Source organism: Podospora pseudocomata (genome assembly GCF_035222375.1).
Source record: "Podospora pseudocomata strain CBS 415.72m chromosome 1 map unlocalized CBS415.72m_1, whole genome shotgun sequence".
Lineage (NCBI taxonomy): Eukaryota > Fungi > Ascomycota > Sordariomycetes > Sordariales > Podosporaceae > Podospora > Podospora pseudocomata.
The window spans coordinates 6,737,107-6,748,821 of record NW_026946363.1 but is presented as its reverse complement, the minus strand read 5'-3'; the positions used below and the strand labels follow the sequence as shown (position 1 = coordinate 6,748,821).

At 49.2% G+C, this 11,715-nt stretch overlaps 1 protein-coding gene across 1 annotated transcript; it reads right to left on the bottom strand.

The window, feature by feature from the left end:
- Positions 1 to 6,170: 6,170 nt before the first annotated feature.
- On the bottom strand, positions 6,171 to 10,263 carry QC762_0022210 (uncharacterized protein; the record flags this gene model as incomplete). The annotated part of the gene is made up of 4 exons (XM_062883101.1): positions 9,889 to 10,263; positions 9,522 to 9,842; positions 7,240 to 9,465; positions 6,171 to 6,910 (listed from the first exon to the last, which is right to left on the bottom strand). Exons 1-4 carry the CDS (start codon positions 10,010 to 10,012, stop codon positions 6,171 to 6,173), a joined length of 3,411 nt encoding a protein of 1,136 aa, XP_062749724.1. The 5' UTR covers positions 10,013 to 10,263.
- Between the last annotated feature and the right edge of the window lie 1,452 nt (positions 10,264 to 11,715).

Sequence of the window (11,715 nt, the reverse complement as noted above, 5' to 3'; positions counted from 1 at the left end):
TTGCAAGAGTCGGTGTTCGGTGAGATGACTGACTGGTTGTGGCCAGAGGAGTCTGTCGCGCCCGCCCAGAGGCCTGGTTCTTGACCACATGCACGACCAGGACATCCCTCAGTCTCAACATCTAGGTATCTCCTCTCCTCCGTCTTTCCCACACCTTGGAACCCAAATCAACTTCACATACAGTTGTTGCTTCCTTTGCCAACGGAGGTACCCAGACCGACTGGTAACTTGAATATGGAGGGATCTCTCACAGGCTCGCAGCTGGGGAGCCAACTATCATTACTTTCGAAGTCTAGCAGCGTCGGAATGCGTGCGGCGCCGTTCGTGTTTGGAATTGATTTCGGAACCACGTATGTATCATGTAACCAGATCCAGTGCAAAATCGCGGGTTTGCCTTCTGTTGTGCCTAGTATTCTAACTTGGCCGCCTTAGCTACACTGGTGTTGCATGGTCAGCGCGTCAGGGAAAGGTTCGGCCAGAGCATATCCATCTCGTCAAGAATTGGGATAGCGTCCAATATATGAACACGGAACGGGAGAAGACACCAACAGCGATATCATACTCTTCCACCAAACAGGTCACATCTTGGGGATATAATATTCTCACCTTGGATGAATCTGTTCGGTGGTTCAAACTATTGCTTCTCGACGATGCGGACCTTCAAGAGCACCTCAAGGACGCCCCCCAGCTTATCAGTGCCAGACAGCGGTTGTTGGAGATGGGAAAGAAACCAATCGATGTCATTGCGGATTACTTGCGAAACCTCTGGAGTCATGTTATGGCCGACGTAGAAAAGGCGATGACACCCAGCTTCGTCAAGTCTACGCCATTCCGAATTATCATCACTGTCCCCGCGATTTGGAAGTCCTACATGAGAGAGAGAATGCGCGAAGCAGCGAATATGGCAGGCTTACTTGATCCTCGTGAATGTGGCGAAACCGAACTGGACTTCGTTTCTGAGCCTGAAGCTGCAGCAATTGCCACTTTCACCAGCATGAAAGGCAGATCAGACATCAAAGTAGGATGCAATGCCGTCACTATCTGGTCGATAATTAGCTGACAACTGGGGCTACAAGGTCGGGACATCCATAACTGTTGTCGACGCTGGGGGAGGCACGGTCGTAAGTTTCCCTCTTCCTTTTCTTTTTAAAAGAAAACGCCTGGGGGCCTGATCATTAGAAACTGATTGTAAACTGAATGATCTTAGGACTTGATCAGTTATCAGGTTGTGGATACCAACAGATTTGCTGCTAGGGAAGCCGTGGAAGGTACTGGGGCCCTTTGTGGAGCGATCTTTCTGGACCAGGAGTTCGAGACACTTGTTCGAGATCACGTTGCTACAGATGTTTGGCGCCAGGTCCCCCCACAAGAAATTGCAGAGATGATGAATCAGTCATGGGAACATGGTAACGTATATTATAAGCGAGTCGTACATATAAGCGAGTCGTACAGTCTCCACCACCCTACAACAATTATCCTCAATTGCAACATAACAGCACTATAAACCAACTATAATTACATCAGAAACAGCCGAATCAGACGATTCTACAGCCTCCTGGCAAGTACGTGCATTATGGCCAGGCTTGCCGCATACAACACAGCATTGAACCTTTGTACGAGCACCCCCTACACCACTACCATCCGGCTGCGTTTCTTCCACTGCCTCCCCACCCACGGCCTTCTGGTCTAGTAGATCGTGTGCATCCTGCACAGTAAGTGATCCTCCAAGCCGCACACGTGTTTTTTGGCTCCTGCGCTTGCTTAGTGCCTCGTTGGCAAGGTGGTACTGCGCGGCCAAGATGATAAAAGGAGGAATGGCCCAACCGAGGGGCATTAACTCCCTGGATTACCGTTGCCCATTCGCGGTTACCAGGCTGGGCTAGTTTCGCCTTACTAAGGCCGTCCGAGGTCGTAACTACCATGCCCGCGAAGATAATACCCATCATAAACCCAGTCTCGTCGAAGTTGTAGATATCGTCATCTACAATACCGTACTTAGCCTTAGTGTTCCGTACGAGCGCAAACCACTCGGCAATGACCTTTGGATCCTCCCACTTAGCCCTCTGGTAGTCGTATCTACGCTTAAAACGCGTACGGAGCTGTGGCTGGCGTTTGACGAAGTTATGTGCCCAGAGCTTGCCAACAGGGGCGCGTCGCGTACGCGTAGCAGTTTGTTGGCCATATCTTCTACACTACGCAATCTTGGTGGAAAAGCTCGCGTACATAGCTCAATAATATATAGGACAATAGCTTCCTCTTCCGATTGAGTCAGCTTTTCGAATTGGGTGTTATATCGCGTCGTGCAGGCCGGCCGGCGCGTCGGTTAGAGAGAGTCATAGCTGGTACGTTGTAGAGCTTAGCTGCAGCTCGGAGGCTTAATTTTTCATTGATTCGAAGAGCCTCAAGGGCTAAGAGTATCCTGGCTTCCTTTGAAGTAGGAGGCATATTGGGTTGTGGAAAAAATTGATGTTAGGTGTAAGGAGGACGCGTCGTGGTGGAGACTGTACGACTCGCTTATATGTACGACTCGCTTATAATATACGTTATCAAGCAACAATTTACATTGAAGCAGGGTCCTGAAAAGCTCTGGAAGGTGCGCCTTCCTGCTCGAGTGGTTCAACTAACTGGACAGGCGGACATCACATTGTCATCGTAAGTGCCCCTGCCGTACCTCGGGCATGTGAATTCAGGGATATCTTCTAATCTTTTAGGTCTACTATCGCGGAAATATTTGATCATGTTGTCTCCAAGATATTGGATCTTGTTGACTAACAAATTGAGACACTTGAAAAGAAAACAGGGTCAGGTCCGAATGTATGTATGGAAACCCAGAGCTGCCAAATGTAGGGCTAACAGACAATCTGATAGTTTGTCATCTTGGTCGGAGGGTTTGGGAAATCTTGATACCTCTGGGAAAGGCTGAGTAGTTGGTTAGGTGATGACTGCCCAGTGATGCAGCCATCTGAGCCAGGACCGTGAGAGTCCCTAACGTGAGCCTCATTGAGCGGAAGCTAATTAATTCATATTCACAGATGGACCGCCATATGCCGAGGCGCAGTCATACGGGGCACCCAAGATGCTGAAATCAAAATTACGTCCCGAATATCACGTAGCAACTATGGCCACATATACGATACCCGCTTTCAGCAAGGTGTACATGATGAGAGAGACCAAATGGTGGACCCCATCACTCTCGAAACAATTGCTTATGCTCAAATCAGATGGTTTGTTACAAAGGTCAACCCAAATCACATCACCCACGCCGATGTCTTCATGCGTCTAACGACTATGCAGGGTGAAAATACAACCGAGACGTCCCCTCGCAAGCAACTTTACTATCGATACTACGCAATTAATGATCCGCACGAGTACCCACGCATTTCAGAACAACTGGTCAGCTGCGACACAGTCAACCCCCCTACTAGAATCGAACCAGAGGTCAAGAATCTGTGCACGATTGACTTCTGCTCTCCAATTCCATTTGACGATCTTCCCTTCAGCACAAATTCTCATGGCCAGAGATATCGCTACTTTTGCTACTCGTGCCTCACCAGCGTTGACGGGGCATCATTAAAGGTCGTTGTGGAAGTCAACGGCGAGACAATAACATCCAAAAATCTTTCACTCAATTTTGAAAGCCGTCCCCGAACTCGGGATCTTGCCGGAACCTCAATCAGAAACGTATCAGCCCCTAACACCTTGCCATTGCAGCAGAAATTATCTGTTGGGGATGACTTGAGCAATAAGCCAAATCGAGAATCCGAACAAGACGACCGATCAAAGCTTGCCGGTGCGAGTAAAGGTGACAACGAGAGGAAGCAAAAGGCAAAGCATGTTGACGAGGATGAAGCTTTAACTGTCTTATCGCCGAACACTACCGCTCTTCCTAGAACACCGAGCATATCGCTTCTGCACAGGACCCTAAGACCTTCCTCGTCAAGGTGGTCGTTACCAAAGAGCGCGAGCACGATAAGTCTCTTGGAACACGATTCTCTCAGAGGTACGGAGGAAGGAGATAGAAGGAACACTTCCAACGAAGGCAGCTCAGTGAGCTTAGCGGAGAGGAGAGCACTAAGACGTGAACGTAGGAGAGTGGAAGCAGACCATATTGTTGAGGTTCCGGAGTAATAATGTCTTTTCTTCTTGCTACGTACCTTAGTCGGTATTAAATACGTACACATGTATTGAATATTCACTCAAATTATACCATGTCGTATCGCCATTCAACATGTATTGACGGCTATGCTATCATGAGAGCTGATGATATGTGTCGCCAACTAACCAGACTCTTGACAGACTAAAATCTACCACAATAATAGCTTGGGAAGATATAGTAAGGCACCAGTGAGATCTCGATCTATTCTGAAGCTCTTGTAGATACGGAACAGGACACGGGACAGTGCAAGCCTACCTTACCTGAATGTGAACCGGCAAGACTAGATAAAGAGGTACTCACCCTAGAACCTGAAGTTCTCATGTAACATGTCCAGCGCGTAGCTGTGTATCAATATCTTTTGGTATACCCATAACCTCTCTTGGGTAGCTGTCAAATTCTGCCTTGCATCGGGTCCTCTGGTGGTTCGTAACTTTCTTTTTCGTTTAGGAACTTTATGGGTGTTGACGAATGATGACTGGCTCTACAGAAGACTCGCACCACAGACTACTAGAGCGTTGTGCTCGTTCTGAAGATTTTCCGCTTTCTAGCCTCGCAGGTGTGGTGTCGCGAGATTACCTGCTTTGGCATGTGGAATAACCTGCGCCGATTCGAAAAGGTGTTATTTCATCGTGTCAATGCACATTTTACCTTTTCGGACAAATACACCCAGACTATCAGTTCGAGGGAAATCCAATGCTGATTCTGGAAGACATACTGCCAAAAATTGAGGAAGATTTCTCTTTCCCTTTTTACATTCACTCCCCCCTATCTTCCAATGGCCTCAGGCGCATAAGCGCCAACGGAAAATAAAACTTGAAAATAAAAATGGGGCGGCAAAAATAAATTTCGGGATTCTAGTGCCAATGAGGCATACATGGAGAATGCATTCCCAAAATGCATGATAGTCAACTGCCCAATTCTACTCTTTTGACTAGATAAATACTAACTTTGCCAGCCCGTTTTCATGATCGTGCTATGCTGCCTTAAGTCACGCCTTTGTTGAAGATTCGGCTGGGTTTATTGATCCCTGCGGCACAGCGGAACCCCTCAGCCTAGCCTCACCGCGTATTGGACAAATATAAGGTTGTTTACTCCCTCGAGCCCAGCTACAGATCCCAGATCCCAGATTCTAGATTCCTGAGGATGCAGATTCCACTATTATATGACAAAGTGATTCATGCTACCAAGCCAAACCAAACGGTGGTTGACTTTGCATGGAGAGCTATAAGCCTTTATCATGTCGTCGGTTCCGTGTTTCTAACATAAACGCATTTATCAACAAGTGGCAAAACTTCACAAATCACTGGATTATGGCTCTCTCTCTAGTTCGAACCTTTGTCTCTCCAGACTTCATCGACTCCTTTTGCGTTTGACAAAGACGGCGACACTTACTGCGCAACAACGAAGAGCCCACACCCAAAAACGCCACCAGAGGAACACCAGCAAGATTTTGTACGGACCAATTATATCCCTACGGCAGTTGAACACCTCAATCAAAGAGCGACCTCGGTTTAACACTAATCCACCAGTTCCAAATCTCTGTGGCAAGCTAGCCGGAGCGCGTGGTAACGCTACGCCTCCTTCGAACCACTGCTAGGGCCAATTGCCATTACCACAAGCTTATTTTACGTCATCGACTCATCTGTCGTTTTGGAAGAAGCTGCACACCATGATATTGCCACCTAAACGGGGATATATGCATCGTCTTTGCAGGATTGAAAATGCAAGAATTATTTGTTCTATAAATATACTCAGTCCCCCACACCCCTTTGGTGGTAAACGAGAAAAAAAAATAAAAGAGAGAAAGAAGCCGAAGATTAAAATGTCAAACATCTCGAGAGAATGAGAATATTACAACACGTCCTGAGTAACAGCCAAGAACCATTTTGCGCCCTTGCACGGCAAAAGCACGTGCATAGTATTCTGGTGGCAACCATAACACGTTCTTGTTATTGCAAGTAATCCAGCGGTAGTCTTGTCCTAAACCATACGAATAACACACCGGACTACTCAGCTAATTTGGACTTTCCATGGTAGCCGTGGCTATTTGGATACGCCCGATATTCGTGTTGATGTAAGCGTTGGCATGGTCGAACGATAGATGGGTAGCAGTTAAACCAACATTTATCGTCTGTGTGCAGGATCCCGATGCCGTATCCCAGATCTTGATGGTCTTGTCATCCGAGCCCGATGCCATGCGCTGGCCGTCCGGCGAGAACGCGACCGACCAGACCAAGTCGCCATGGCCCTCTAACGTCTGTGTGCAGGATCCCGATGCCGTATCCCAGATCTTGATGGTGTTGTCATCCGAGCCCGATGCCACGCGCTGGCCGTCCCGCGAGAACGCGACCGACAAGACGAAGTCGCCATGGCCCTCCAACGTCTGTGTGCAGGATCCCGATGCCGTATCCCAGATCTTGATGGTCCTGTCGCCCGAGCCCGATGCCACGCGCTGGCCGTCCGGCGAGAACCCGACCGACAAGACCCAGCTGCCATGGCCCTCTAACGTCTGTGTGCAGGATCCCGATGCCGTATCCCAGATCTTGATGGTCTTATCGCGCGAGCCCGATGCCACGCGCTGGCCGTCCGGCGAGAACGCGACCGACAAGACCGAGCTGCCATGGCCCTCTAACGTCTGTGTGCAGGTTCCCGATGCCGTATCCCAGATCTTGATGGTCCTGTCGCCCGAGCCCGATGCCACGCGCTGGCCGTCCGGCGAGAACACGACCGACCAGACCAAGTCGCCATGGCCCTCTAACGTCTGTGTGCAGGCATTCCATTGCATTTCTACAACTGGTCCCGTACTAAGCCATCAAGGCTTTTCTTCCTTGAAGATTTTCTTTACCAAGCTGCCAGTTGGTGCAAATACAAGGGCTGATGCATATGCTTGAAGAGGGGCTTGCTCTATTATCCATCTGTAGGCTAGAGCAAACCGGTGTGCATCGCGAACAAAGCTTGTTAACTGCCCCCGATTCTCGCGTTCCTGTAACAATTTTAGTCTAGTTTTCCAGTATTTAATAGTTCGGTGCTTACTAGCCGGCCCTCGAGCCGCCCTATAGCAATGACTCCACCCGACATCATACGGAGAAGACTCAGAGCTTCAAGCCAGTAAAGGTAGCTCCGACGCAGAAACCTGTCAATGGACTCGACCTCATCGCGGGTGGCGTCGCATTCACTCAGATGGTCAATCCAATATACACACGAATACCGCGCTGCAGCTAGCGGATCTGGATTGGGCTGCTTAACTTGGTCGATGGGGAATCCAGGAGCGCTGAGGCCGTAGATGTCACGACGCAGTATATTGGCCAAAACTCGTAGCGATCGTGAGAAGATAGAGCGGTGTACATGTTGTATCCCGGAAGGGAAGATTTCCCTAGATGCCTTTTGGACCAAAAAGTCCTTGGCAGACTGATGAACGAACGCGATAGTGTGATCTCGGAGCGTCAGAAAAGAGCCACAAAGCCCTACGATTTCTGCCAGAACGTCGCGACTGCCAGAGCATCGAGGGGGCATATCCACCAGAGACGGCAGTTCATCCAACGTAATTGGCCGACGCACAACCGAGACGACGGCCAATATATTTTTGCAGAGCTGGGAGTTTCTTGAACTACAGATCTGGCTCATCATCCGCTCGTAGAGGGCATCTAGTCCGGGCGGAAGCGCCGTCAGCATTTCTTCAGCTTCCCATCCCGAGATACCGGCAAGTTCCTGGCAGACCAAGGCTACCCAGAGGAAAGTGCCGTATGCGTTCGACGACAAGTAGGCCCGGACAGCGTCTCGCGTGTCGTTATCGTACTGGTTTTGTTTCGCTAACAAATCGACTTTGGACTGGATATAATTGGCAACAGCCGCAGACACAGATTCTTCGTTCAACTCAAGACATAGTCTTACTTTCTGTGTCGCATCGTCAAGACCCTTCTCGATATTCGGCCAGTTGCGACTGGATACGATCCACTTGACATCCGAGTATGTCGACGACGTCTTGGCGATAAAGTTGAGGAGTCGGCTCAAGTCTCCGGTACACTCGTCGAGCGCGTCAATGACCAGGTAGGTGCTTTGCAGGTGCGGATCCTCAAGAATGTTGGTGAAGATCTTCGACAGCGCCTCCCAGGCATTTGCATCCTCGAAGAGTTGCTTCCCCGCCTGATCGTACCTTTGCCGTACGTGCGAGATGAGCGATGGCTGGTGGCTGACAAGAAGGAATATCAGGCCGCGAAGGACAGCCGTGGCGTTATTTATACGCGCATCAGTAGCCTGGCAGAAGAAGAACGAGACAGTCGTAGTGTTAGGGATCGACTTTGTCAACTCGTCGATAATTCCGCAGAGCAGCATCGTCTTGCCCTTGCCGGGGTCGCCCTTGATCCATAGCAGCCGGCTGTCTTGATTGTTGCGCCATTGTCTGAAATCGTCGTTGTCGAGGACCCAGCAGTACGAGCCTGTCAGAAGGCCGCCTTTGGCTTGCTCGATACGGCTCTTATCGTCATGCGGATCGGTTATTCGGAGACCTTGCAGACAGGCATGGTCCTGGGGATCCGTTATATGCTGGCTGATCTTCTGAAGAACGCCTAATTGTTGTCGAGAGACTTCGATATGTTCCTGTACCTTGGCAAGCAGGCTGTTAAGGGCTATGCGTGATTCCTCTGCTCTCCCAGCAAGATCCCTCAACACCTGAAGACGGCTAGCAGACATAGTCGTCTCAAACCTCGAAACTAGCGCCACGTCGGTATCCTTGATGTACTGCAGCTTCTGATCCCAGCCGTCGTAGTTGATGGCTCCTCGGAAGAAGTTCTTGGTTTGAGTGCGGTAGAACCGAATGACGCTCTGTACTTGAAAGTCAATGATGAGTTTATATAAGTCAACAAGACGCTCCGTAAGGTCGTCCTTCAAGTCGGGCTTCGTGTCTTGAGGTAACAACAACGACTCCATTGCGGCGAAGTAACGCATCTGTGACGTGACGTAGGTAAACCCATCCCGGTTCGCTTCTTCAGCGGCGGCGGGGTTCTTCAGGAGGGGGAGCACGAGGGACACGCCTGCCATGACGATGGAGGCGTATGGTAGGTCCTTGATGGCGTCCTTGACATGGCCCTCGACCCACTCCACAGCTCCGGCGACCTTTGCCACGACATCCTGGAGGACAATCTCGTGTCCCAGTAGTGTTGTGCTAACCTTCTTGTCTTCCATATGCTTCAGACCAAGTTCCGTTATCTCTTTCAGCTTCTTTCGGCGTGCGATCGGATCGTTCTGGGGGACTTGATTCGCAATCTTAACATCGTCCGTCTGGTTCGACGCTAGCTGGGATATAGATGGGACTATATTCTCCTAAATTAACGCGAGCGAAATAGTTTAAGCCGGGTTGATGGCATACCTCTAATAAGCACCCTAGACAAAAGCTGCTCATACTCAGTGACTCGATCGGGTTCTTCTTCCTTGAGGGCATCGTAGGCTCTATCCCAAAGAGAGACATACGCAACCAAGTTCTCTCCTATCTCTACTGCTTGACCATCTGTTGCCGTTTGAGGTGCCTTTGCGGCCTTATCGCTGGTGTTGCTCAGAACGGGCAATGTTTTGCTTGATGGGGTAGGCGGTACTGCTGGAGCGGGTGTTTGAGAGGCATTTATCGTCGATTGCGGGAGTGAAGGGGTTACTGTGGTCGATGAAGCGGCTTGCTCAGGGCGAAGAACGGAAACTAGAGCCTGTCAGCAGGGGAAGGAGGGTTCACCGCTGATCCGTACCTTCTGATGAATTCGCTGAGGCGATGCTGCCATGTATTTCTGGACCGTCCTGTGCCTTCGACTTCTCCCGACTCTCTTTTTTCCATCTGAACAATCCAAACCTCTTCCTTAGACTGCCAGCCATGACCTTCTCGTGCACTCTCGATTAGGGATGTATCTGTCGCAGTTGTGTCAAACATAGTTGAAGAGATCGACGATGGATTTTCTGAGCGGTTGCCGCGGAGTTGAAGCCCAACGACATGATGTGGCTGGCTCACGCGCCAATAGAAACTTCCCAAAACGTTTTGAGGCCGCCATCTGCAGGCAGAACTATGGAAGGCATCCTCGATAATCGATAGCTACATAAACAACGACATGAAATCACTTCTAATCTCCCTTGCGATCGTCTTAAATAGGCTCCTCAGGAAAAGATACCTTAAGATACGCAGTTGGAATAATGTAAAAAGGTAAGCGCAGTCATACCAAGGCTACTAAATCCGTCAGAAAAGGATTTGCTGTGCGGGGCCGAAAGGGAAGCGTAGTGGCCCGTGCCGTGGCGTCCCTGAAACAGATGCAGGGGTCACCCTCTAATATTATCGCTGGATGGTCAGTTCTGAACATCAGATTTCCCTGGAAATGACAGTCTGGGTGGAGAAGGAAACAGTTTCGATGCACGTTGTCACCGTTGTTGCCATCCTTTTCCTACCTGCTACGTTCATATCGTTAAGGAACTGCCTCACATCTAGCTGCTTGATATCTTCTAATCTTGTTACCAGAAATTCTTGCAAAGTGGAATTATTCAGGTAAAGGGATCCGAGGAGTTTTAACGGCAGTGGCACCTGCACACAGGGGCCTTTGCGCTCTACGTTGAGATATGCATCCCGCCAACCGCATTAACGTTATTTGTATGGTTTCTGGTCAATTATCGAGTAAAGAAAAAGTCATTGAGGAATCTGTCAGAGGCACAAGTCAATCGGGCGGTGGACAGGACCGAAACTGTGGTCTAGATCTCCCGGTTTCTTAGATCACACATTTTATTCGGGCAAAGCAAACCTGATTTTCAGAATCGTTTGCAAGTTACCTACCTTAATCATATTAGTCATATATCTCCTCAATTAGACATTGTGATATGATCTCACGGTGACCAGGTTCAATCAAGCCATACTGATCTACTGTACTGCAGTGACTGATACTAATAAGTATTTTGACATCCGCATCAGCATCCCATTGCCTACCTGCTTGAGTAATCTTGCACCGCACAAAATGAAGAATCTAAGTGTAAAAGCCGTGATATAAAGAACCTGGTCAGCGAGGGGACTGCAAGTTCCTCCGGCTTTGCAGTGTCTGATACGCAGTCAGGATCATGAACCATGACTTCATAGCAGTAAAATGAAGCTTAGATATCGATACTGCATACTAGGTAAGCTAACTACCTCTACCTTATTGTCATGTTAGTAACCAAGCTCAAACAAAGGACCAATGATGCTAGGACAGAATCCTGGGCTCGTAAATAACCTAGAACAATTATAAGAACTTCAAGATATTAATTTCACTGGGTAGTTTGACACAGACTAGCATCTCCCGTCCTTCAAGTTTCTGACTTTTGACAGAGGTCAGGCGGGACCCACTTTACTGCCCCTGAGCCCCTGAACGTCGTTTGTTGACATACCCAAGCTACTCAAATCTTGAACCCCTTCAATCACACTCCATCCCAGAAAAACTGTCCCAACGTCTTGGATCCAACGACCAGGGCATAGCATGGCACCAACCAGCGGTCTTTGTAAACCATCCCCATCCCCAAGCCCGGGCATCCACCATGAGGCCAAGCTCAGTAGCATTGAAACCCCG